This window comes from Trachurus japonicus, chromosome 4, assembly GCF_045865225.1.
Source record: "Trachurus japonicus isolate A0001 chromosome 4, Traja_1.0".
In the NCBI taxonomy this organism is placed as follows: domain Eukaryota; kingdom Metazoa; phylum Chordata; class Actinopteri; order Carangiformes; family Carangidae; genus Trachurus; species Trachurus japonicus.
In genome coordinates, this window is record NC_140910.1 from 20,529,315 (window position 1) to 20,556,914 (window position 27,600).

The following is a 27,600-nucleotide window of genomic DNA, read 5'->3' on the forward strand; positions in this document are numbered from 1 at the left end:
TGTGGTAAAGTAAAAGTTGTGATGTTTCATTCTCACTGTATCTCCTGCTCCATGCTGCAGTTACCACATCATCATCATAAACAAAACACAACTCCGCCCACACCAGTAGGAATGTTTGAAATGTTTGGGTTCTTGCCTAATTAAACCACATTAACGAACTGCAGTGGTGGTACTGTCAAATTATTTTGACAGTAACAACATTTCATCAAATCTTACAAAAGACTAGAACACCATGAAACATTCCTCTGTTAAAGTTCATGTATTGAGAAGAAAGAGAAGAGTATACAAGTCTCTCCTAAGTGCAAATTGTTACAGTATGTGTACAAAATCCAAGAGCAAAGCTTTATGCAAATGTAAGAACAAAAGAGAAATTGAAGAAAGTCGTTTACAAAACACTAACATTGTAGCTGCATGTTGAACTGTTGTATGTTGGCATTAATACAAAATACAACACAGAATAATTTAGTGGCCTCTGAAAAATATAGCACAACAGAGAAGGCCTGGCACAGCTCAAGTGAACATTTTTCATACAGATAAATACTTTACTCATTATTGCTTTTATCCATCATGAATAACGTTGTTAAACTCTACACTCTGGTGACTAAACTCTTTGTCCCTATGCACATTTTTTACGACACTGAAGAAAACCCTCAGCACTTCTCATCATCACAGGAGTGACACACTTGCCCACATGCACTGAGCAGAGTTGAGAGTTGTTGCTGCATGTGGTGTGAGGCTAGTTTACAAGAAAAAATGAAAAAAATACACCCACTTATTATTAGTACAAAGCTCACTTAAAAGGGTTCTCTCCATGACATCAGTAATTTTTTTTACAGTAAATCCTACATGATATGGCCACATAAAGAATGACATTACACCCAGTGCGGGCTGCTTTTGGAGGACACATCTGAAGGGAGAGAATACACTACCTTACTCACAATACGATTTCTAACAGCACTATGAGTGGTAGCGCTCTCTTTAGTCGAGATTTCATCTTCTGCACTCTTATCTGAGGCGGCTGAGCCGCTGCTCTCTCCTGCCCCCTGTTTGTTCCAGGCTGAGGACAGGGAGTGCAGGGCAGAGTAGAGCTCGTCTTGTGCAGTCACAATGCTCCGAGGACAGGGAAGCTGTAAGGACATCGTCATTCCTTCCTCCTTGGACAGACCACTGAGCAGATCATCGACAGCCTTGGCAGAGGAGGAGATCAGCTCTCTGCAGCTGCTTAAGTCTCTGTCTTTTCCTGGAAGGAGAATGACAGTCAGCCAGGGGAAGTCACACACACAGCAACGGTGATCTGGTGCATTTTGGCTGAGGGCATTTATCTTTATACTGTTCATGGTTAATTTTCTTTTAATTAGCATAACAGTTCTTTACTGTTGCATAAAGTAAACACTGAATTAAAAAAATCAGTACATGTTTAAGTGGTAAGTGATACCCCTTTCCCACTGGCCAAAAAACCCGTTTAAACCCGCTAACAATCGGCTTTTGGTGGCAGTGGGAAAGGCACATCGACCCACGTCAAACGACTCGGCTCTGATCGGCTTGCAGTGGGAACGCCAGACCCGGGTCAACCCGCTAATTTACGTGATGTCATTGAGCGTTATGTGACGCCACGTCATAACGTCATAACATCGCGCTAGTCGCATCTCATATCACGTACCAAAACAAAGCTCTGCTCGCATTCAAGACTGGGATTTGATCAACATGTCACAGCACTGGCACAACAGGTAAATTCCCCCCAAAAAAGTGCAAAACAAGAAAGAACACTGACCACTGCCTGACTTGCTTCCATGTTACTTCCCTGAATTCTGTCGCACTTATTATATCAACAACGCGCAGCGGTGGAAGCAGAGGCCACGCAGCTTGCCAGCAGGGGTCAGACCCGGCTCGTTTTGGTCAATGGGAAAGGGTCCAAATGCCAATTGTTAGCGGGTCGACCCGCGTTTAAAAAACCTGCATTGACCCGCTAATTTTAGTGGGAAAGCGGCTTAAGTTTTAAACATTTGGTTTATGATACTGAAAGTAAACACACTTGCTCTTTAAAAAACAACAAAAAACAATGATGTATTACTTATCTTGGCATTTACCTGCAGCTGCCCTTCTTTTTTATTTATACTGTAAATGTACATTTAAAGAACTGTCTTAATGAACTGAAATGCTGAAAGACTAAAGGCTAGAAGAGCTTTGACCTTAGACATACTGTTAGTCTCTAATGTTTGTGACTTTGGGATGTATCTGTGTAAGTCGCTCTGGATACATCTTAGTTTACACCTAGGATCTGTGTGTACCAGAAGCTTCACCTCGCAGGGTGGTAGACAGAGAGGAATGTAGCTGTCTAATGGCCTGGTTCAGCTGGAAAAGCTTGGCTGCTGTTGTCCTCAGTTTCTTCAGATAGGAAGCTGAAGACTCCTCTGACCCTTCCTCCACTTCCTCTGGATCAGACTTTCTCTCCTGTTTGAAAAAAACATCCCGCACAAATAATATGAAACAGAGCAAATAAGCAGCTCCAAATGTAATATAACAGTAGTTATGTAACAGTTACATAACTACAACACACACATAAACAATACAGTACACTAAGGGATCTACCAGACAGTCAACCACTGAGTATCTCTGCTGTATCAGAGTATTTGAGATCTGTGCTTAATGGCACACGAGTAGTAACTGAGAGACTGTAACTCTGTTTTATTTTAACGGTCCACAGCTGCTCTTAGTATTTAAACACAGAATTTCTTGTTGTTTGTCCCAGTGCCTATGTAGTGGCAAACAATGCTACGCAATGAATGGGTTTCCGTAGCAACCGGTCCTTTCCTACTGTATATCTGAGACCTAATGGTCTCTATCCTTGTTCAATGCCCACAAAATGAAATGCTAATGCATTGCACCATGCCATTTGCACCAATGTTCAATATCCAAGCTTTATGATACATGATTAAATTATTTTAGAAAGCAATTACATCATAATTGAATTGCAATATAAAATTGCATTGTTGCTACTAGTTTTAATTATGATTTCTAGAATTTCTCCTTGATGGGTTTTATTTCGGCCAAAAGTCTTGGTTTGATAAAAAAATACTGATGAGCTGAATAAATGATGATCTCTGCTACAATACTGACTCAATACTGTGGATGCATTTGCGTCCACAATCATGCAGATGTCTAGTCCTGTTTCACATGCTTCTTTCAAAAACACCATGACAGTAGTTGCTTCAAGCTGTAACTCAGTTTAATTTGACTACAAAACCAGTGGGCACAAAATGGCCTAGTGCCTATATGTGTCAGTGATTGTTTTTTTAACAAAAAAAAGCTGCTAGTTTGTGTGACTAAGATAACAGCAAACAAGCCTGTTAGCTGTGACTGATGCCACTTCATTCAACACATTCATTACCTGAAACTATCGTTAAGGGTCGACTGCAGCAAGATAAGCCTACAGAGCATTGAGCTTTATAGGAACCATAAAAGGCTGAGTGGCATCTTTAACGGGTCTGCTGTGGGAGTGGGTATTAATCTGTAACCTCTAAGCCTGTGTCAAGATGGAAGATTGTTTTTAACCTCTGCATATCCAGGGAGGCTTTGCTGCCTGGGTTTGCATGCTGTCTTTCAGCTGTGGCCTATGCAAACAAATAGCAGCAGTTTCTGTAATGAAGCTGCAGGTTACTGATAGCCAGCACTATTAATCAAATTATTTAATGCTGATCATTGATAATTAAAATCATACATAGTTTTATTTAGTGAGAATACCAAAATGATTAGGTTGACTTGTTAGCATTTAATGGCATTTCATGGCACAAACAACATGGTAATGGGAAACATCAAGATGTAGTTAATTTTAATGCATCTTGAAGAAGCTTCAGAAGCGTAGAACAACAATTACACTATAATTATAACTCCTAGTTTGTTTCTGGGCATGTTTCTGAAACTTACCAAGATGTGGCAATGCATGTAGGTCTGAAGAGCATGTGCTAAATCAAGTGCCTTGGATTTCAGGCTCTGCAGGACCTGTATGTAGAGACAGATATTGGTGATAGCAATATGTGTGATAGGACAGGATAGAAAACAGTATTTTTAATCAAGGACCATAATGTCTTACTGGATTTCTGGGATAGGCCAGCTGAGCATCTCTTAGCATTTCCTTGGCGATGGTGAGGCTCTCCTCTAAGAGAGAGTGCACACCTTTTTTGGTCCCCTTCAGCAGACAAATAACCATTGATGGCTGAAAAGATGGTAGCATATAATTGCATGAATCATGTTTTTATAATCATATCTATCACCAGAATCTACAAAATACAACAAACAAGAGTATAGGAAATTAAGGATGACAGATTCTGGATCTAGGAAGAAAATAAAAACCTAAAATAATTTTAGGTTACCGGTAGTTTCCATCGCTTGATATTACTTGAATTTCTAAATTTGGACAAGACAAATACACAAATTCTTTAGACGGTCTTAAGCTTAGCATGACGAGTATGGGAATATTGTGAATATAGGGGCCAATCTGTAGGTTACAATAGAATGAGAATATAATGACCCAAAAAAAAGGACAATATATTTGATTTAACAACATAAAATCAGAGGTTAAATGAGAATTTTATGGCCTTAAAAAATAAAGACTTATCCCTGAGTCCCACTTGTTGACATATTTGGTGCTTATTGATCATTATGTTTTTGCACTAGAGTTCAGCATTGAGAATCATTTAAATTGAATTTTCTGTAGGTGAGCTACCAGCAGTATTCTCTTTGTTTGGTACAGTGATGTTGTCCTTCATTGCTTGTGGTTTGCAGTGTGGTTGTTTTGAGCATTTTTAGAAAGGGCTAAGATAAAATAAAATAAAAATAAAAAAACATATACAAATGTGTCAGGTTATAATCCCCCACCCCCTAATATCTTCCTTGCTCTGAGATGCACACAGCTAATATTCCATTCTCTGGTATTGTGGAGTGGGGGCTTGATTACAGTGGACCCCAGAGCCTTACCAGAGATAGTAGCTGCTGTGGTATTAATGGTGGTGTTACCTTGCCTGTGGCCTGGGCACCCAGCTCCATAGCATTGAGCGGCATGCATGTCACTGCCGCCAGGTGGCCAAGTGCAAGCAATGCCGCATCCAGGCTCTGACTGCTCTTTCTCCGTGCCTCCGTCACCATTGATGTGATCTCCGATTCACAACCCTGGTCGGTGAGAAAATTATCATTTTATCATCATTTTATTATCATTCAAGTCAGCACAAACTAACAGCTTGAATTAAAATTGATTTAATAGTGAATCAATGATAGCAAGCCAACAAAGTGGTCCACATAGTCTGAGGGGTAGGTAAATAAATTAAAATACTAGAGAATGTGGAAAATCAGGAGTGAGAGGGGAAAATTGTGTGTTTAGGTGCTGAGGCTGGTAAGGAATTTAGATTTACGTTTCATATATTCATGTTCTGTTTGGGGCTCAAGGATGAGAATTCCCTCCGCTTGGCCATTTCCATAGACAGAGCTCAAACAGCTCTGAGCTAAGACCCGTCAATCAATGCTCTGCATTCTGATTAGCTACCCCCTGCCCAAACTACGCTAAATTGAAAATCATTTTTCAGCTCAGATTTTGCACTCTTCAACTCATTTATATCCTGCACGTGCCATGAAAAGCACAGTATGTCAGTGCATGTCACTGCGGCAGTTTTTGTGTTTACCTGAATGAGCAGCTGAAAGTATCCACCCAGCTTCTTGACTTGGCTTTTGAGTTCTTCAGCGATGGTGTACAGGCAGCCAGAGGAGGGTTTAACACTGGCCAGCCACTGAGTGGTAACAAGCACTGCACTCTCTATGGCCGTGGCGGCCTTGACCAGTTGAGTCTGAGCCACCAAGTTACACACAAACACTGCAGAAGAAAGAAAATCCCAGTAAAAATGTGTTTCAATACATATTCACAGTTTACAGTATAAGCAAAAAAGAATAGGATAATCCTTGGCCTGAATAACAGGAGGGATTGGTATGTCACTCCAAAAACATACAAAGATATATTATTCAAGTTTGGTGTGCCATGTCAGACAATTACATAAGAAACATCTATGTAATTGTCTGACATCCAAAGTGATTTTTCTAATCAAGGCCTGACTTACCTTAACTACCTATCTTCTATTTTTTTTCTACCGATGAAATCAGTGTTGAAAATCAGAACAGCAGTACACTCCTCCTCTTACACATTACACACAATTTTGGCTAAATCTCACCATTCTCTTGACTGTCGTCATCCATGCTCTCATACAGGTCAGATATGGTTTGGACCGCCGCATATAGCAGGTTCAGGTCAGAAGTCAACCTGTCAGCCATGCTCTCCTCTGTCCTGCTACAACTACGCAGACGGGCCATTGACTGACCAATCAGCTCCTTGCAGATGCCGGGCAGGGCAGAGTCTGAGCTGCTGGAATGGGTGGAAGGAGGTTTGGCAACACCCATCAAGCCTGGGAGACACAAAGTAGAGACAGGGTGTGCGATGATGGCCTCCTTAAGCAACAACACCGTCACTATCAATGTGCATTTCATTTCAAATAAAAATGAGAAAATATTCAGACAATTTTGTTCAGTTTCTTACCAGTAGACTGGGAGGAGCTATTGTGGAGGCTCTGAATGGGATGTACCCGGATCTCATACAGGCGCCCTGAGATTCTTCTGCCCTTCAACAAACTCCTGCTCCTGATGCCAATTAAGAAAAAAAAAGAAAAAAGATTCAAAACCCATTTGAGAACTGGAGTTTGGATTTGCCTTTTCACTTTTAAACATGTTGATGTTCTCATTCAGAATGATTTGGTGCATAGTGCAGAGCGAATTTGGTGTCTCTAGTTTCCTTACTTAATCTGAGTGCTTAAATTTATTAATGGACTGGCATTTACCCTTAAATGGGGGCAGGGCACTTTTGACAGGCAGACTTGATTGAGGCAATTTTTAAAAAAGTATTTTTGGGGCTTTTAAGCCTTTATTTGATAGGACAGTTGTCGAGAGACAGGAAACAGGGAGAGAGAGGGGGAGAATGACATGCAGCAAAGGGCTACCGGTGGAATCAAACCCGGGCTGCTGCTGGGAGGACCAAAGCGTCCACATATGGGGCGCCTGCTCTACACACCGAGCTAAATAACGGCCAATTGACCTTTTTTTTTTGCCAGGATGTCAGTTAAATTTGAAAAAGGGTTAAATTGAGGTTTGCAGAAGAATAAACGTGTTATGAACAATCTAGAGGTGGGAAAGGTCAATAAACAGCTATAACCGTGGTCATGAGGCTTAAAAATGAGTTTAATAGAGTTGGAGTGAGAAATAGTATAAAGGCACCACAGACCTGGTGCCATGTTTGACTTGGCTGGGTCTGCTGGTAGTTCAGGCACCACCAGAAGCACCATAAACATGCTTCAGAAGAATAACAACAATGTGAGGGGAAAATGTTGGTGATCTGTATGTACCACAGGTGCTGTGCACGTGTTTGGGTTATGCGTTGTAGAGTGAGAAACACAAGGACTTGTTGCCCTTTCCCCTTTTCTAAACGCCTTGGACTAGCCTTCGTGGAAATTAAGGTAATGAACTGAGGAACAGAATAAAGAGGGAAATATTCTGTGGACAGGTTGGAAATCACACGGATGGAAATAGGAAGACTTTGTGAAAATAACGAAAATCTTCCAAACTGTTTGGAGAAAAGTGATTTTCTGTGTTACTTCCACATACCTTTCTACTTTCCATATACAGTCATTTGCCTGGCATATTGTTCACATCAAAAGGTAAGTGCAAAGGCTGTGGAATTACAACCCATATGCTGTAAGGCATAAGGTATTTTCTATCCAAGCCCTTGGCACTATTAAAATATAGTAGGTTAGGTTAAGAGATAGTCAGATCCTGCAGCAGTTGAGACATGCGTTTATAAACACTACAACACATTTTCAGTAACAAAAAAAAAATTCTAACAATTTTCTCAAATAAAATGTAAGTGCTTATGTGCTGGGAAGCAGAGTTGGCAGATAGGAGGAGAGAGGGAGAGCTGGATAATTACCTTCGGCGTGAAAAGGAGGAGGTAGAGGAGGCAGAGGATGCCGATATATCTTGCTCCCACTCATCATCGGGGTCATAAAACACATCGTCATCTTTAGAGGTGGAATCCCCCTGCGGAGAGTAAACTACTGCTGACATGACCAGTCTTATTTACTCAACTTAATGAGGAAAGCATGGCAAAGTGATGCAGCACCCCTCCGTAAGGCATAAAACAACCCATTCTGTGCTGTAAATAAGGTCAAACACCTGGGAAATTGGCAATTGCACTTGAGCTGATGTCAGATTGAATATGCAGAATGCGGAGGAGATAGGCTGTCAGAGTGAATATGCTTCATTCAACAGACATCATCCATGGTCTTATTGGAGTATTGGTCCTTGATAGTTGATGATAATTTATCAGCTTCATCATTAGTCTGATCATTGCATCACTGAGACCCTTCAGGGGGTAAATAAGTTTCTGATTTTATTCAAATACATGATCATTCTGATTCTATTCACAACATCCAATAATACTGCCAAATAAAATGCCAGAAAAAAAATAGTGCCTTATACAAATCCATACTTACTCTAAAACCAGAGGCTGTTTAAGACAATCTAAGAACATTGCCAAAGACTAGGAAAAATCCTGGACAACTAAAAAGCTTATGACGGCAGAAATTCACACCCGCATTTAGTTTCATGTCCATCTAATCTGAAGGTCCAGAAAAATGAAGAACCACACAACAAAATATGTTTCAACAGCTTTTGTTTGGGGAATAGCTAAAACTATTTGAAAGGAAGAAAAAAAACAACAACAACAAAAAAACATCATTAAATCAAAAACATGATGGCTGATTTATGACGAACCTGTTCGAGTTCCCTCATGGCTGCCATGTTGTTTTGGAACTTGTCCAGGCTCCAGAACGTGGAGATCCCCAGCTTTGTGTTTTGAACCCGCACCTGTGGCAAATCCCCTTGCTCCATATTCTCATTGTCAAGGCTTTCATGTCTATGAGAGTCAAGAAATGATATTGTATTCACAATTTCCAGCTTGAACTAATACTGTGATTGAGAGAAAGTCTTGCAATCAAATTAGATATAATCAATATGTTACCTGCTGAAGACTGTGCCCTTCCTCAGTTTAGCACTGATCTTATTGGCTTCTTCAATCATCAAGGACAACTTCATGACATCCCACTGAGGAGAGACTGTAAAACAGAAATGGGTGTTCACTGTATAAGACTAGTTCAAATACTCTACATGGGCTACCCTGCACCAACAGTAATACGGTCAATTCTTGGCCTGAAACAGTGACACATAAGATATTGTGGGGATGTGTCAACACAATGGAGTGGGGAAAAAGCAAATGATCAAAAGATACATTTTACTACCTCCATGCAACACATTATTATTGCTATCTATTGCCAATTGCTAAAAAAGTAACAATGCAGCTTAGCGAGAATAAAATTCTTACTTTGCATTGTATAGTGTTATGTGAATGAACCAATGACCATGAAAGTTTACCATCTCACTACAAACTGCTAAATTAGTCATGCTGTATTGCCTCACCGCCTCCTCCCACCTGGTAAACTAATGCGCAGTCAAATGTTCATGAGGTCATCTGCCAACACTCTCTATTCGAGTGTTTCTGGCTGACGTGTACAAATCCCACCCATCTCGAATTTCACCTGCATAGTGTAAAATTGTCACTATAGTTCCTAACTTAAGTACGGTATGTGGTTGTGACGTAAAAGATCTTACCATTTTGGAAAGTGTTCTTTTCCCTTAAAGCCTTTTTCTTCTGCATCTCCTCCAGCTCTCTGCTGATCTTTCTCTTCTCCGCCTCCAGGGCGTCAACAATCTTCGCTTGACACACACGGTGTTCCTCCATCGCCTGGAGTGAATCATGGTAATGTACACAACATTAAAACCCACCAGGCCAGAACATTATGCTCAAAGCCAAGCTCTGCCACAACTCAAAACACATCCCAAATGGCCCATCAGTTAAACATAAAACCTGATGTCAGCCTATTTACTTGAGCTTCTCAAGCTCGTTTTAGATTATCAGAAATCAGGAGAACGAGCAAATGAGGATAAATGTGAAAAGCTAAGTGAAATAAAGTCTGCTATTTCTCTTCTCTCAAGATATTACAACTCTACCACCCACTAGTGTGGATCTCAGACTTGAAGCAAAATTGTTAGTAACTAGGTAGTAGAGACCTGTGACGTTGTTTTTATTAGGATATTTTAAAAAGGCCACTGGACATTAACAGTGGAAAAAAGCAGGTCAAAATTTTGGATGGATAAGAACCTGCCCAGCACAAAGACAAATTCCAAAGAACATAAACAAGTCAAGTCGTCTCAACAGGAAATTTAACATTCCCAGGTGTTGGTCCTGACCTGGGACTCCATGTGCAGGCGGAGGCGTTTCTTCTGGGTGTCCACCTCCTGTTCCAGCTCTATCTTGGCCATCTTCAGCTCTGCCATCTGGGTGGCCACCCTCTGTTGGTTTACCTCCTGTTGACGCTTCCGCTCATTCTCTTCAATCTTAAGAAATTATGACATGACATTTCTCAGTGGAGGAACGATTGTTAAGTATTATATAAGGTTTTACAACATGTAATCTTAGTGTTGTGTACCAGCTCTCTCTCTAGACCACGGATCCTGTCCTCATAGAGAACCCTCTGATCAGACAGCTCCTTCTGGGCCACCTCTTTTGCCATCTGGATTCCCTGCATCATCTCTTCTTTGGCCTTCAGGTGGGCTTCTTCAATTTCTGCCTCCAGCCTGCGACACACAAAGTTGGCTTTAGGGGAGGTCCCACTTTTAACAAACTATATATCTTTAATCTGCTCGTATTTACTCACTGAGCCCTTTGAGCTGCGAGTAGTTCATTTTTGGCAAATTCAAAATCTTTGTGTCCGTCGCCTGCGCCTGTCCAACACGATACCCGCTTCCCAGACTGCACTTCAGCTGGATGGTTAAAGCGGAAGTAATGGTCTCCACCCAGAATCAACCTGTCACCCTAAGAACCAGATGCACGGGCAAACGTGAGGAGAGTGAAACTATTTGTAATATGCTCAGGTAAAACGGGTATTTTACTTTCCGATCTACTCACATGGTGTAGGACAGTGGAATCTGAGATGAGGTTCCCATTAACAAAGGTCTTGGCACTTTCCATGGGAGTGACGCTCACGGTACCATGGATGTTGGTTATGACACTGGAAAGATAAAAATCAACAATTACTGATTTAACAGTTGATAGAAAAATTAAAATACAATTTTAAAATGATAAAATTTATGTTAAGTTTATCTTGAGATTATTTATGAACAGTAACTTATTTAACTTTTACATAGACATAGTCTTTTTCTTACTGCAGAGGTGCACTTGTCAAGACTGTACCCATACAATGTATATATCTTTACAAAATGCCATTGTTTTCACATTACAGACGTATTATCTCACCAGTGTTGGTCAGCGATGAGAGCCCCAGTCAGCTGAATGTCATGGCTGGAGCCAGACTTGAGTTTGCCTACTGTGGTTTGACCCTCTTTGATCATGTAGAGAAGCATCTCAGACAGTTGAGGATCCTCGTTCAGGTTCACCAAGTTGGGAAGACGATTGTCCACCTTGAACGTCACACCTGCTTTCTAAAGACACGCAACAGCGAGAATGTTTCTTCAGTCACTACTTTGACAATCACTGCACTGTTGCAAATTGTAAATGAGAGTCTTGATACTTCAGGTGAAGTTTAATATAGTACATATAAATAAGCCATAAATGTTCTGTTGTAAATTACCTGCAACTCTTTGGTCTCCTCACGTTTACGTATTTCAGCTTGTTCCAGTTTCTCCCTCCATGCTCTGCCAGGAATTTAAAACAATTATAGAAGTTTTAAAACAAATCTGAATTTGCTCTCCATATAGAAATACATTATCAATGTGACATAAGTTGGAAACACAAATCTAAAAGAATATCAATATGCTCCATATGTAACAAGGAATATTAAGAATCGCTTCACTATTAGGATTGTCTTGTACGTGGAAATCCTACAAAGCTACAAGTTTCCACTACAATCCCCTTAAAACAGAGCATGACAACTACAGTGCGGGTTTCAATGAACAAAATCAATAAATTTGTTATGATTGCATCGATGCTGACCGATTGGCCTCGACCATTTCTCTCTCTTGCTGACAGAGTCTGCTCTTCAGTGCTGTGATCTCCTGCTGGAACAGCCTGACCCTCTCTGGTTCAATTCCCTGGGAGCTCATCTGGGCTGATCGCAGCTTCTCCACCTCCGCCTTCAGTTCTGAGACACACACAAAGTATGTTGAAAATTAGACTGGTCAATCAATCAATCAATCAATCAATCAATCAATCAATCAATCAATCAATCACAACACAGCATCAAGAAATATCCCTTAAGTGTGACAACATACAGTACATGTTGGTGTGACAAGATGCTCAGCCCTACAAATCATACACTGCAGATAACATGCTTGTCTGGAACAGAACCAAGCACAACAACATTATCCTATCCTAAAATTCCCACAAAATGTTTTACTCATTTAACAATTATTATAACTGTTGAAATAATTGCAGTTTGATTGTTCTTGCACATCATTCAGGACCAGTCCAATATATTTCAACAGCTGTGAACAAATGTAAATTAGATGAATAGTATACCAGTCAGCATAAAGGGTCTTTGACAAATCTGAATATTTTAGCAATGACAGTTACTGCTAAAATCTACAGAAGTATTGACCCGATTTGTAAAGTTCAAGTTGTCTTCACTTTGAGCGCCTCTCACAAACTGGAGATGTGAGAGAAATCCACAGCAAGAGCTCCCCTTAGTGCTTAAAACTTCAAACAGCAGCACAATCACCTCATGAAAAATAATCCTTGCATGACAGTTAGCCGCCATGTGCAGATGACAGTGCATAAATATGGCCTGGAGACAAGGTTAGGGCCCAGCCTTAATTGAACTGGGTAGTACATAAGACGGTGATGGATAGATGGGCAGACAGGAGGGTATGTGGGAGAGACGGAGGGAGAAGATCAAGAGCAAGACACGAGCAGTAAGACAGACGTGCGCATATAAAGTAAGAGAAAAGACATACAGACAAAGACAAAGTGATACAGAAGTTAAGAGAACTAGATGAAACCAAGACAAAGAATCGATGAATGGTTTGTTGAGATAATATGTGCGTGGAATTAAACCAGTGATTTTTTTTTAAGGATTCCCCTTCATGGTCACGGCACAGAAACGCCATTGGGTTTTCCCGATGAATGGGGACATGCAGGTATGTGATGCTGTGAAAGATGGCAGTTATTCAGTTCAAAAAAGAAAGTCTTTTTACATAAAAACATCCACCGATTCTCTTTGAGATCCTTTTTTTTTTTTACCTCATGGATAGAACCATTACATTCCCTTCTGTTGTAGAGACAGAAGGGAATAATAGGCCATATGTTTTTTTAAGTCTCAACCTCGCATCGGGGGGTCAGTCATGTACAGACAGGTACACAAACATATTAATAAAACATAATGAAACGATTAACTATCTTTTATTATATTTTAGGTTTAGAGCAATAAAAATGTTGCGCAAATAAACAGGTTTAAAAAGTCTGTTAGACTTGGATCAAGTGAGCTTTTTGGTTGAGGAGCGACTGACCTCTGATGAGCTTGGCACTGGTGTCTTCGTTGACCTTGGCCACATTGATGATTGTTCGAGCCTGTTGGGCATAGCGCAGAGTGCTTAGGCTTTCCTCCACATTGCTGCCTGCTGGGCTCAGCGTGGCGATCATAGCCGTCTTGGAGTTACCTCCAAGACTCTCTTTCAACAGCCTGCAGAGGAGGAGAGTCTGGATTAAACTTCAAAGCTAGAAAATAATGCTAACTGGGTCAGAGTTTTAGTTATTGTATTTTTATTTATGTCATGTGTATGTATGTGTGGGAAACCATGACTGTTTTCTTATGAAAAAACAAAAGCAAAAGATAAACATTGTGTTCTACAACAGCTACGTATGCACAAGCACACTGATCTCTCACCATGTGAGGACAGACTCTCTGTATGGTATGAAGACCTTTTTCCTTGTCAGTGCTTGTTCAGACAGGGCAGAGATGACCTTTCCAAGGGTAAGCAGGGATTTGTTGATGCTAGCACCCTCCTGTAATGACACAAAAAAGCATTTGTTTTGAATCAGAGCATATGTAAAAAGGCAGTTTACGAAACAGAAATGCTGGACGTAACCTTAACCCACTATAAGAAGATCAATTTTAGTCTAAGAATTAAAAAGGCCCTCATAAATAGCAGGGCCTGAAGATAATTTTTACAATCACAAAAACCTAGAAGGAAATATCATCGGCCCATGTGGCATTTTCATTCTAATAAAATGAAATACATACAAATTAACAATGACACAAAATACAGAAAAGTACATTCTCATTTATGCGCCACAAACTAGTGTGTGTGCACGCGTATGTACCCTGAGTCTGTCTCCACTTGTCTGGGCTGAGTTACAGCGTTCACTGCCTGCGAGGTCCACCAGGTTGATCTTGCTGGTGATACTGTGGTCGTGTTCCTCACCCTCCACAAACTCTGTCTGTACACATACACGCACAGAAAAACAAAGTACAAGTGTAACGCTCAACTGAAACACATGAAAGACTTTGAAAGACTAGACAGCATTTTATTGTGTGTTTGATAATGACAGAGTTAAGGTCAAGAGGCCATACCTTGGTCTGGGTCATAACCAGGGTGAAGACAGAGTGAGACCTGGAGCTCTTGTCATTCATTCCTGTAGCTGCTGTGGCTCTCTGCTTGTTGCCGAGCTGAAGCCATCCCTAAAACACAACGCCAGTGTGAATTATAACTGAATTGTTTATATGATACCAATACCATTTTGTTTCCATGCTACCCTTTGGATATACAGCAACTCTACAGCTCAGCACGTATCTGCAAGCTGTGCCTGCGCTGTACATTATGATTCAGTCAAACGTGGTGTGTCTGTACTCCGTGGCCTCTATGTCTATCCAGCACTGAACCTTGACTTCCTCCATCATTCAAAGTTGTTCAAAGAAGCATCAACTGAAGGCCACAGATCAGACAGAAGTAATCTTGACTGCAGGTTCAACCCACCTGAATGTCATTGTAGGAGCTCACGACATTTCTGTAGGGAAATTTTAAAAAGAAAAAAAGTGAGCAATTGTGCAAATCACACCATTCAAGAATGTTCTTTTGGAGGCCAAAGAAAGAAAGAAAGAAAGAAAGAAAGAAAGAAAGAAAGAAAGAAAGAAAGGGTTTTCTTACGTAGAGAGCTCAGCAACATAGGGACCGTGGACTGGATGTTCCCTCACCCTCAACTAGAAATAAAAAACAAATCAACAGGGTTTTATCTTGATGGATTCATAGGTTATTGTACAACCCTAAACTATATCATTAGACATATTTTCAAATAGATGTCCATACTTGTATTTATAGACAGGGAAGTCTTTCCAGCAGCAGTTTTAGCATGAACTTTCAAATTTAGGATGCGTCACAAAATTTAAAATGCTAATACTTGACTGGGTAATGAAGTGTATTATAGTCATATGTAAGTACTTACTGGCATCCTCCTTTGGTTTGGCTCATCTCTTGTCACAAGGAGATCATGGATCTTCTCATTGTACACTTCAAAGTAGCTCATCTCTACATGGCATTTGACCTGAGGTGTGACAGGCCAAATTGGTCATTTGATGAATCACATGTTCCATGTTATAAGACTTGAACATGTTACACATGTTCAAGTCTTATAATCTTTAACATTTTCTGGACAAAATGTGACAATTTACCTCCTCATTTTCCATGGTGGCCAACTTAGAAAAAAGTTCACGGCAGAAACGTGGGATAACTCCTGCCTCTTCTCCAAAGCCCATCATCCTGTAAAACGAGTCAAAATACCAGTTGTTTGATACAATTTCAAAAATATAATGCACTTCAAGCTCAAAAGATGCGAGAGGACAGTGATTCAATGAAAAATGAATGACTATAATAAACTAAAACCAAAATAACTTACGTGTATGACTTTCCTGAGCCTGTTTGGCCATAAGCAAACAGACAGGTGTTGAATCCCTCAAAGGCCCTCAGTAGCAGAGGTCTGGCCAGGGTCTCGTACACTGTCTGCTGGCTGGCAAATGTGTGATCACTCTTATCCACCGAGCAGAAAGAGAAGTCATAAGTGAAGGAGTAGCTCTGTTTGGACTCTGGATGTTGGACAAGAGTCTCCTGGTGGTTCATAAAAATGACCTGCAACGCCTTCTCTGCCTTCTCCCTGTAACAAAACCAGAAACATTCAAGAACACACAATGTATGATAAACGTCCTACCCTGGGTCATCATATTTTAGACCCTGCAATAACTTTTAGAGACCCACACACTTTAGATACCAGGTGTCAGACAACTTGAGCGTTGCATTGCATACCTGGCATTGAAAGGGCGGACACGGACAGCCACAGTCACTGCGCTGTTTTCCATCTTAAATGAGTCCTGCTGCTTCAGAGCCTCACTGGGACGATGCAGCGTCTGCTCGGTGGGTGCTGGAGCAGGGGTGCAGGTCTTAGTCTGGGTCACGTCTCCTTTTTGGCTCGAGGTGGATGTGGATGTGGATGTCTTCCTCACCTGCTGCGCAGCGTTTGCCTTGTGCACACCTGTGGACGCCTTGCTCACTCGAGGGGCTGGGACAGGTTTATTGTCTTCAGCTTGCTGTGCTCGGGGTTTGGGCCTTTCTAGACTTGCGGACTTGGCTGCAGCTGGTTTAGAGGTTTCTTTCCCTGCCAGCCTCTCAAAAACATCTCTCTTGGCTGCGATTTTCTCAAACGGGGTCTTCTTAGTGGGGGTTTTAAAGGTGTGGGCCTGGTCCTCCAGTTGCCTAACTGTGGAGGAAGGCGTCTTGCTGAGCCCCAGCCTCCCTTGATTTTCCTCAGGAGCTTCTCTGGCTTTGTTTTTAGTGGCAGCCTCCCTTAAACTCATGGACCTGAATAAACTTGGTGTCCTGCCGTTTGGTTCACTGAGGATTTTCTGCGTTGGCTGCAGGCCAGCGCCGCTGACCCCACGCTGGCCATGTGAGTTTTTACCCATGGAGGGAGTCCTGGTCCGGCGCTGCAGCGTCAGTCTCTTCTCCGGGGCTGGCGTGGTATTCTGGCTGCTTTCGACCATGGTTTTATCTGCTGTTTCAGTCCCGGTCTTTCTCCTTGACCGCCTCTGTAGGGTGAGTCGGCTCCGGTAAGGAGTGTGCTGGCTGCTGCCGCTCTTTGACAGCGCAGAGATGACAAAGGTCCTGTTAACCTGCCGGCTCTTATCGGATAATCTGCTGTCTTCACCCGCAGAGGCTTCGGATGCAGTGTCGCTTTTCCCCAGTGTTGTGTCCGTTGCTTTTCGGTCAGCCAGGCGCTCTCTGCCCGCCGGTGTCCTGGACGATGGTGTTGACATAAGATGGTCATAAAAAGCTGTATGTTTCCTGGCTTGTACACTAAATAACGACATGGCTGCGGGCAGCTAAAAACAAAAAAACAAACAAATAAAAACGTTTACGTTTTAGCTAACTGCGCTAACGATAACTCCGCTTTTTTACTCAAACTACAACACTACAGGAAATGAAACGTATATAAACGGACGCAACTACAGCTCGCCATGTTAATAAAATAAACTAAGTATAAAGGCATTTGAGTAAAATATAAGCTGTGTCCACACTAACAGAGCTACTTTTGTTTATAATTGTCCCCTCTTCCGCCTTCGCCCGCTTCAATTTCAAATCGTCTGCGTCAGTGGCAGCTGATTGGCTGAAATCTTGGCAAGTTTTACGTCACGCCTCGGTGCAGAGTACCCGAGACTGACGCTAGGTGGCAGCACAATCAAGGCTAAACGGTCGTGAAGCCAATTACACTCCTGGAATAAACTGTAAAATGTAATCAACTTTAGTACTACTCATGTTTTCCTTTCTAAATTTAGCACTTTGCCGTTAGAAAGGTGACGTACACTATGTGGTTTAAACAAAGTCTGAATTGTAGCCTACTAGATCTGCTGAGGCGTGCTGTGAGATATGATTGAGATAACTCAATAATCTCCAAATTTAGAGATCTAATGTTATGCTTAATTCAAGTCTTTGTATACGGCCTATTTGTTTTGTATGTTGTATCCATGATATTTTTGCATCCCATTGTTGTTGTTGTTTTTTTATAGATGCCTGCATCTTTTTGTCGCTTTATATATATATATTTAGCAGTATATCTTTTTTTTTTTACCTAACTGATCATCAATTAAGACACCAAGAGTACACCACAGGAGTGGGAAGCAAGACTCTCTAAAATGTAGCGCCTGGATTGAGGAAGATACAATATATCTCTACAAAATTGCTTCTTTTGTTTATTTTTTTTGAAAAGACAGCATACAAAATAATGTACAATATAGAACATAAACATTTAGTACTTCTTCAATAAATAGACAGCACCATCGCAGTAATGAAAGGAGGAACTTGCTACTTCTTGCGAGCATCATGTTTCCTAATGATGTCTATGATGTTGTTTTGGGTGACAAGTGTGTCTTCAGGTTTGCTCCTTTGTCGTTCCCTCCTCTGCTGCTCATGGAGGTGGGGTGAGTTTAAGAGCTGTGGAGGCAGGATGGATCCCGTGGGCTTGACCCTGTTCACCACCTCCAGGAACAGTCGCTTGTTGTTGTTGTTGACAAAAGTAATGGCCGTTCCCCTGTGTCCCAGCCGCCCTGCTCTGCCCATCTGGATAGGAAGAGATGAAAGTGGGAATATACTACTTTCATCATAAAAAAATAAAACTTTATGATGAACACGTCCCCACATCAGTTATTACTAACCTGATGGACGTACTCATCCATTGTATTGGGCATGTCAAAGTTAACCACCAGTTTGACGTTGACCAGGTCCAGTCCTCTGCCCAACACTCCTGTACTGATCACCACCTCAAAGTCTCCATCCAGGAGACCCTGAAAACACCACAGAGGAGAGCACACATTGAACTGGTGGACACGTTTAGTATGATAACCACTCTACAAGGGCTGTAAACATTCGTGAGCAGCATGACACATAATTCGTGTGCATGCATTATCCAATGCGAAAAAAAAAACTACCCCACTTTCATCTCGGATTTACTCGAAAATAGAATTTTCCACAAAGTTTGGGCTACATCGTCCGATAGATGAGTTATTACACTAATGTTAGGACTCAGAGTGGAATCGAATTCATTTTTCTTTTCTGTACACCTTTAAGAAGCCACTGGTTTCTAACAAACTCAAATTTAAGAATAAACTCAAATGAATAAACTATGAAATCTGATGGCTGCTCCATTTTTATTTCTGTTTTTACTGAGAATGGTGACCAGCTGTTGGCATCTGAAATTAAAATCAGGATTGTGTTTTGCCTTACTACAGCCACTATGTTTTACTTCTCAACTTTGCTTTTCCTTGTGTTTTCAGAGTTGCTTTTTCCAAAGTAGTTGTGGTTTGAAAACCACAGCTCATCTGGCCTTCATGTTTTTTTAACAAAGAGGCTGAGCGAATGAGATGGTCTGTTAGTTCTTTCAGCCTTGATATAATAATAACATTAAAATCCTTGTGCATTCAATATCCTGATAAAAGCAGCAGAGTTATGTCTCAGCTCTGAGTGGCTGTGCTCTACCAGCTAATGGAAAATCAGGAACAAACCCTCCTGTGGACACCAGAATGGGAGCACAGCTAGTTATCCACTTGACTGTGCATGCCCTGGCTGCCACTGGACTCACCCTTAGGATGCGATTACGTTCCCACTGGGTCTTGTCAGAGTGAATCGCCACTGTATTTAGGCTGGTCACCTTGGCAACAGCCTCACACAGCAGATCGGCCCCCAGTTTACAGTCTACAAACACCACCACTGGAGGGTGGTACAGCTTACTGTCCTGCAGAGCCACATAGAAAGACAGAGTCAACAGGGATTTAAAAAATACATGTTTATATCTCAACATGAAAACTTTTTCAATAACTACAGTGCATACAGATTCAGCCACTATGTACAGCTATTGAGTGCTTGTAAATAGGTTGTATATTATTAAAGCAGAAGTAAGCAATATTTTTGTGTTAATAAGTCTTAAATAGTTATATCTTCCGACAGCAATCACTTACATAGAGTGTTTGGACCGAAACACGGGTCTCTCAGTCACTCTGCTCTGCTCTGAGCCGAGGAGAAAACTTTTCTCGTATCCTACAAGTTTTATCCAATGAGGAGAGAGAACGGCATGAAGTGCTGTGTGTGCAGCCAAGGGATGCGCCTGAATGTGGTGACGTAGGGACGAGGACCAATAGATCCATGACGAGGGCGGGGGCTGCTAACTCCATCGGCTGACAAGACGTTATGGTGCGTTCAAGGCAACCCGTAACTCGTGTTTTTCCGACCTGTGAAGTCGTACCAGTTCGATCTGGTACGACTTCACGGGTCGGAAGTTACGAGTGGCCGTTACAGTGACTTTCACAGGTAAAACAGGTCGGAAAAACACGAGTGGGTTGCCTGGAACGCTACAAAGTCGTAAGTCGTGACTTGAAGCTGTAATTTACGGTTTCAAAAGCCGGCCTGGAACGCAGCATTAGCCAAAACGACCGGATCGCTTACTTCTGCTTTAATGCTATATGCTATATTAATGCTAATCATTCAGCAGTGGAGCAGCTTCAGCTAGTGACCTACACGTTCAAGGAAAATAAGTAATGACTGGCTGACATGCTCAGAAACGATTCCATTTACCTGGCTGGATATATACTGTATCAGGGTTTTTCCAACTAAAACATGTTAACTGGGGGATGTAGCAGAGCCAAGTGCTAAATGCAGCCAGACTTTAACAGATGAGTGAAAACCACTTCCCTACTTCTCTCCCCTGTCCCAGTATATTTACTGCCTTCCTACCACGATCTTGACAGAAGGGCTTTACACAGCCTAAATAAATGTTATGAGAGTGAGCTTTTCATGTGTCTTCCTTTTCCCTGAATCCAACTTGTTATTTCCCTTGTTAATGAATCAAGTGTCTCTGCCTACAGCATCGGGGAAGGTAAAGTGATAATGATGAGGCTTCTGTGTTAAATTAAATTCAGCTCATAGGCCACTGATCTGGCTTCAGTTGGTGTGTGAACTTGGTGTGTGAACTTGATCTTCTGAGTTAAGTTTGAGTAAACAATATTATGCTGTAATGGCACTGGCATATGAACAATTTGTAACCAAGTCCCATCCACTCCAGAGTTTTGTTTTTCTATGGATGTCCCCTCTAAATCCAGTCTAACAGCCCAATGATCCTACAGGAATCCTGCAGGACCCACCCACTAAAGTGCTCAGAGATGGTGCTGGATTAAATAACAGCAGTCACGAATAGAAAAAAAAATCTCAATCACAACATCCCTTTAGCAGAAAATCTCCTGTTACTCACACAATGGTCTAACCACACTTCTTCACCGAGTCAACTACAGCAGACCTTTCCTGTCCTGCCCTGTATAAATGGTACAAGCCATTGCTGGGATTCCTGGAGTGGGGCCATGACTCAGGACCCACCCATTTCCTCCAGACGGGGGCCAGGGCAGCAGCAATGGCTGTCTAAATATGGTGTAGTGAGGAGACCAGTCTATGCAGCTTTAGGAATCCCCACCTTTAAGCAACTAGTTCATAAAATACCAAGCTGGTACCAGTGCATGTCGAGACTGAGCGATGAATCGAAGCTGAGACAATAACCCATTTTCTATGTACGTCTCTACCAGAGCACTTTCTGGTTTGTCTTGGCTACACAAAAAAAAGAAGAAGAAAAAAAGACTATGAAAACAGCTGACTAGTTAAAGAAAGCTTTGTTTGGAATTGGAAGCACTAGGACAAAGATACTCTACCCAAAATCTCTGTATTAAGGTTTTAGTGAGAACTGGATTTGTTGAAAAAACATAAGAAAAACCATCAATTATTGGAACCACCACGCCTCACAGAGTTATTGAGTGGAAATCTAAACAGGTTGCAACCTACATTGAGAATCTCAAACAGCTTCTTCTTCTTGGATGGCTCCTCTACCCAGAGCAGGATTTGTCTGACATTGGAACAAGGCTGGTTCTTCTCTCCGATGGTAATACGGACTGGATCACGGACCAGACGAGCCGCAAGCTCCTCTGTCCCTTTTGGGATGGTGGCCGACGCCAGCAGAGTCTGGTGCTCTTCAGGGACTTTATCCAGAACCTCCAGCACCTGCTGCTGGAAGCCCATCTTCAACATGGTGTCCACCTACAGCAGACATCGCAAATACATGTGGACTGTCCACATCAAAACAGTGTGGCTTCTACACACTAAACACTGCACAGTGGGACGATTCAAGTTTTTCTCAGTGCAGCTCTTATATAGTCACAGTTTTACAGCATGTTTTGGGATATGATGTGATATTTGTCAAAATTAGCAATTAAAGCCATTTTTCGCTAATCACAACTTAATTAAATTTAAGTAAAGTCATTTCAGAGCTGGTATCCTGGAGGATTTTTAGAACCAACTGTTAGATTCTGACAGCGCCAGTCACTTGAAACATTACTGTCCTTGATGCATCTTACTGAAAAAGAAAAATCAAATACTGGTATTTAAATGAAACCTGTTAATCTAAAATTACAGGTCCTTTGTTCCCAGAAGCACAACATTCTAATTTGCTGAACTCCTACACTGTGTCTGTCATACCTCATCAACCACCACAATCCTCACTTTGTCCAGTTGCACCGCTTTCTGTCTCAAGATCTCAAGGAGTCGCCCAGGGGTGGCTATGACAATCTAAGGGGATTAGAGGGAGAGCTTAATTAAGAAAACTAAACAGTTATATAATTTAATGAGAAAATGTTTTGATGAAAAGATTTATCAAATACTAGGGAAAAAAGTAATGTATTCTGTACTGTACTTTGATGCTGGATTTGAGGCGATGGAGTTGCGGGGGAAGTGGCATGCCGCCCACCAGTAGGGCAGTTCTCATGTTGGGAAGGCATTTCACCAGTTCTTTGCACTGTCTCTCTATCTGAATGGCCAGCTCCCTGGTGGGAGTCAGGATCAGAGCCACAGGGCTGCGCACACTCTGAGCTGGTTTCTAAAACAAAAAAATGTTCAGCATGTTAATAAAAATGAAAGTAGTGTTTTCAACACAGTTTATCTTAAAAGTCTCTCCTTTATAATAATAATAATAATAATGATGATGTTAATTCTCCTTCGTAGGTAATTCCTTTTAATTGTCCCCTAAGAACAAAATGTGGCATGCAATAAAAAACACATCTGCAAGCCGTTTTAATGGAAACAATAATCATAAATCCAAACCACTATTATATTCCATCCTACCTCAGAATGGCAATTAAGTTTTCTACAGATTAAAACTGCAGGGCTCCAGGCTGTGTCTAAATTTGAGACAGTGCAAGTAAATTTTTCATCTACTTGCACATTTGCAACCAGTAAATGTACCTTTTTTTTTTTTTTTTTTTTTTTTTTTACACTAGTGTAACATGGAAGGGACAACTCAAAGAATCTGGTATCTGTCATCACAGGTGGAAGACCAATGTGTGTGAGGATCATGAATGAAAAGGAAATGTGACAATTTGCTTTGCAAGTCGATTTACAGTGTGCGCCCCTAAATTTTCTGCTTGCGCTCCTAAAATTTTAAGTAAGGGGATACTGTGCTCCTGGTAAAAAACGTTAGTCTGGAGCCCTGAACTGATCTGTGTAGGAACAAGCAGTTTTACTACTATACCTCAAGTGCTCTCACTACCACTGGCAGGAGGAAGGCCACAGTCTTCCCTGAGCCTGTGTCAGCGCTGGCGATCACATCCCGGCCGCAGAGACCAACAGGCACCATCTGCATCTGGACCGGCGTGGGCGTCTCGTAGCCGGCCTTCTTCAGGTTCCCAATCAGTGTGGCAGGGAATGCACAGTGTTCAAACTCAATGATGGGTCTCCTGACATCTGTCCCCTGGGTTTCAATGCCCAGCTCCTGTTTAATGCGCTGCACCTGTTCATCTGAGAGGCCTGCTATGAATCGATCTTCCCTGTAGGAATACCCTGCTTCACTTCCACCCGTCCCACCAGTGTCAGCTGCAGGCTGCGGAGGCTGAGGAGTCCTTCCATCTCTGTTTTCATCCTTACGATTAAACGCATCTGCCCCAGTCCCCATTCCCATTTGCACCAAATGGTTAGCTTTGCATTCAAGACTGCAAACATCATTGTCTGTGCTGTCACAAATGTACTCCCCATAGCGACCACACATCACACAGACAGGTTCCCCTGGCTCCGGCCATCTCTGGCTCTTTTTGAATGATTTGACCGGCTCCTCTTCCTCCTCATCCTCCTCCTCCTCCTGCTCTGTTTCACGTGGGGAAGACTTCCGTCCATCATCAGGCACTGAGCTCTCTGTCAGATCTGCAACTCCACTTGCTTGCAATGTCCCTTCATGTGTTTTGGTATCCCCACATTGTTCCTCCTTGTGAACAGGCGTCTCTGAGGTACCTTCATCTTTCCTCTCATCCTGCTCTGCCTTGCTTTTCTTACTCAAAATTTGTCCTGATGCCTGTGCTGGTCTCTTCACTTTCAGTGCTCTTGGCATAAACATTTTTAGGGATTATCAATATGTCTCTACAAAGGGGGAAAAAACACATGTAAACATTCAGTTGTAATGTCAAAGATTTAGTCAAGTTCCTCAAATGAGTTCTTGTTTAGTAACAAAGATGAGATAGGACCAAGTCCGTGTCTTATCGATTTGCACCGCGTGACAAATCCGTCTTTAGTGATATATACAAAGACAAATGTAACTCCTGACTTCTTAAACCAGGGTTCGGACATGACTAACTCATAAATGCCCGGCAAGTATCTTCGCTGAGTTTAAAAGCACTACACATACCTCCTTGCGTCAAATCTTCCAACAGTTCAAAACAATCACCGACGCAAACTGATGACGTTTATCGCATGGCACGTCGGGAAATGTGGTTCGCAGCACAGCCTCTCCGCTGTGCTTTAGTTTGATAGTGACCGTGTAATTGGCTTATTGTTCACAAACTTAATTGTCATATATTTTTATTAAATATACGAACTATTAACCTATTAAACGTTTAATATTATAAGGTATAATGTGAAGTCATGTTTTCCATTGAGGGTGGTGGATGTGACTGGGGAATTGGGCTTTAAAAGTCAATATATCAAAAGGAATGACAATGGTTTGGAATAAAGCCAATATGATAGAGAGAACCTTAAAAAATGTCCAGATTTATGTAATTAACACCCAGTCCAGCTTTGTTTTCTTGCTTTACATGCAACCTACCCTGAACCTACCCTCTTTTATGTGCTACATTCAAGTGTCTATTGTAAAGTCGACAATTCCCTTTATACTTCACACAGCAGCCGTGTGGTAGACCGATGTAGGTATTTAGTAGCGTTTCTCTTTCTGCTGTCATTTTCCAGATATTTATTGCAGGAAAATGCATTAGGCTATAGACCCAAAGCTATTGTTACATTTTTTTTTAACTATTCATTATCACTTCATATCAATAGATTTGTTAATTTTAACCAGTTTACGTCATTCCATCCGATCTAGTGCAGTAAAATATGTGTTTGTACCGTTCAAACTAAAGAACTGAAATAAAAGTTTTACTATTTCCTACGGTCGCTGAAGACGACATTCGCGCATGCGCATTGTGCAACAAAGGTGCAGGGCTTGGAGAGCCACAGTGCGGCAGGAAAACCGCACCACGGCACCAAGAGACTGAATAGAGGAGGGACTGCTAAACACGTAGGCTATCCATTCAAGAATACATGGACATGAAAGGCAGGAGCCGTCTGCTCCCAAAGAACCCAAAGAATGGAAATTTCTCCGCTTTCACTCCGGTCAAACAGCTTTCTTTTTTTCCACTGAAACCCAAGGAAACCTTCCCAGCTCGGTCCGACGGAGCCCATTTGAACTGGTAGGGAGCAGAATGGATGGAAAACACCAAGACTAGCGATTCATTGTGTCAACAAGACTGAAAAAATACGAAAACACAGCCAGCCTAGCGTTTCATGACTGAAAGAACCTGTGAATAATCGTCGGAAAGACACCGCATCTCTCCATTTAACTCTTCTATTTATTGTTTTCCACGAAATTCCACTAGTGGGATGCTTCGGCGCTGTGTGGTAGCTTCCTAAGGTCTAACCGTATAATTGAGGGAGAAATATGGGAGAAGTTCAGGACGTCAGGGATTTCCACAAGACCTTCGTTGCTCCAGCAATAAAGTCTTTTGAGCACTATGAGTTCTCCAGAGCCAAAATCTGTTGCAGCCTCACATGGCTGGTGGCCAAAGCGTACGGGACAGGTAGGTGTATTTACTGTACCTGCACGCTGCATGCATGTTATCACTGCAATCTGTGCTTTCTTTTAAAGGGCATGTCTGTCATCAACTATTAACTCATTTCTGCAGAACCTGATGAAACACACGGGTAATAGGTGTGTACATTTTGAATCTGAATCGACGTCATGGAGTCCTATATAGGTCTCACTATTGATTTCCGGAGGCAGTTGTATTCCCTGAAGAGATATCTACAGTGTTTTTCCATCAGTGGTTCACGAAAACCATTGTGCTCTGTTGCTGTTTCCCTGTGCGGATCATGTTAAATTAATTGTCTATTGGACAGACAGTAAATATTACCCCCCCCCCCCTAGGAAATATGAAACCATCAGCTCCACTGGAAGCCACTGATCAATAAATATGATGTTCTTCTGTTCAGTGGAGAGCTAGAGAGGTGTGAAGGTGTCCCAAATTATGTCACCCTCTGCTGCATCCAAGGCAAATTTAGAAAGAGACATCACACTTGGGACTTTTTGTACATTTTCACCAGGGTATATAGAACACAAGGGCTGTGCTTGTGGACATGAATGTAGGTTAAAGAAAAAAGTTATTAGGATGAAGCCAATAAGCATCATGATAACAAAATGTATTTTTATTCCTTCTCAGTTTATGACTTGTTTGATTTGTGTGTGTACTGTATGTTGATCATCTGGCAGTATATGATATTTAAAGGGTTAAGTCTTTTGCAGTCACAATATAGATAAAAGAGCGTTTTCACCACCACTGCATGATGTAGTAGGCCTATCTGAAGTATTAAAAATGCATGCCTCATAGAGAGGGCATGTTAATGCAAGGAATGTAAGGATATAGCCTGGTTCCATACTGACGAGTCACCACCCACATCACCAGCAATGCAGTGAAAACAAAATGGCAATTGAGTGTGATAACTGGTCAGTAGAGACTCACCTCACACAGCATCAATCTAGGATTCAAAACAGAGATTAAAAGGACCAATTGTGGTTGCATAGCTGACACACACTGCACAATCAAAGCAAGGCAGGTCTTTTTATGCAAAATATGATTTCAGATAGGTGTTATGAATGAACAGATGTGCACAGCAGTGATGGATTTAGGGTGGACATAGTCATACTGTTATATGTAACTCATTGTTTCCCTCTTTTGTCCATCAGCTGGATTTACAACAGTGTGGTTTGACAGTGACAATACTCAGTCAGTACAGGAACTCCTCTCCTCACTCCTCCTCTTATTGTGCCTCTGAGCTATG

At 41.7% G+C, this 27,600-nt stretch overlaps 3 protein-coding genes across 5 annotated transcripts in view; 1 reads left to right on the top strand and 2 right to left on the bottom strand.

Annotated features, from left to right (window-relative positions):
- Nucleotides 1-179: 179 nt before the first annotated feature.
- On the bottom strand, nucleotides 180-17,887 carry kif14 (kinesin family member 14). Of its 3 annotated transcripts, none has more exons than XM_085774608.1 (29): nucleotides 16,453-17,887; nucleotides 16,049-16,303; nucleotides 15,825-15,912; nucleotides 15,599-15,697; nucleotides 15,304-15,356; nucleotides 15,133-15,163; nucleotides 14,730-14,837; nucleotides 14,480-14,596; nucleotides 14,043-14,161; nucleotides 13,666-13,838; nucleotides 12,155-12,302; nucleotides 11,793-11,856; nucleotides 11,459-11,643; nucleotides 11,111-11,213; nucleotides 10,860-11,017; nucleotides 10,632-10,779; nucleotides 10,393-10,539; nucleotides 9,754-9,886; nucleotides 9,107-9,200; nucleotides 8,860-9,001; nucleotides 8,015-8,124; nucleotides 6,575-6,675; nucleotides 6,213-6,443; nucleotides 5,673-5,860; nucleotides 5,014-5,166; nucleotides 4,091-4,213; nucleotides 3,925-3,999; nucleotides 2,301-2,451; nucleotides 180-1,240 (listed from the first exon to the last, which is right to left on the bottom strand). In XM_085774608.1, the coding sequence occupies exons 1-29, from the start codon at nucleotides 17,511-17,513 to the stop codon at nucleotides 873-875; spliced, it is 4,926 nt and encodes a 1,641-aa protein (XP_085630734.1). In that variant the 5' UTR covers nucleotides 17,514-17,887; the 3' UTR covers nucleotides 180-872. The 3 variants fall into 3 exon arrangements, with proteins under 3 accessions (XP_085630734.1, XP_085630736.1, XP_085630735.1); XM_085774610.1 differs by having other exon boundaries at nucleotides 791-1,240; nucleotides 8,860-8,992; nucleotides 16,453-17,778; XM_085774609.1 differs by having other exon boundaries at nucleotides 792-1,240; nucleotides 6,575-6,672; nucleotides 16,453-17,778.
- Nucleotides 17,888-18,387: 500 nt separating this feature from the next.
- On the bottom strand, nucleotides 18,388-24,951 carry ddx59 (DEAD (Asp-Glu-Ala-Asp) box polypeptide 59). The gene is made up of 8 exons (XM_085774611.1): nucleotides 24,899-24,951; nucleotides 23,756-24,633; nucleotides 22,922-23,104; nucleotides 22,708-22,797; nucleotides 22,018-22,269; nucleotides 19,778-19,930; nucleotides 18,855-18,983; nucleotides 18,388-18,759 (listed from the first exon to the last, which is right to left on the bottom strand). The coding sequence occupies exons 2-8, from the start codon at nucleotides 24,608-24,610 to the stop codon at nucleotides 18,505-18,507; spliced, it is 1,917 nt and encodes a 638-aa protein (XP_085630737.1). The 5' UTR covers nucleotides 24,611-24,633; nucleotides 24,899-24,951; the 3' UTR covers nucleotides 18,388-18,504.
- Nucleotides 24,952-25,675: 724 nt separating this feature from the next.
- The window catches only part of camsap2a (calmodulin regulated spectrin-associated protein family, member 2a), a 47,434-nt gene continuing 45,509 nt past the window's right edge, over nucleotides 25,676-27,600 (top strand). The window contains exon 1 of the mRNA XM_085774648.1: nucleotides 25,676-26,342. Coding sequence (XP_085630774.1) covers nucleotides 26,204-26,342 — 139 coding nt within the window. The 5' untranslated portion in view covers nucleotides 25,676-26,203. The remainder of the gene's footprint in view (nucleotides 26,343-27,600) is intronic.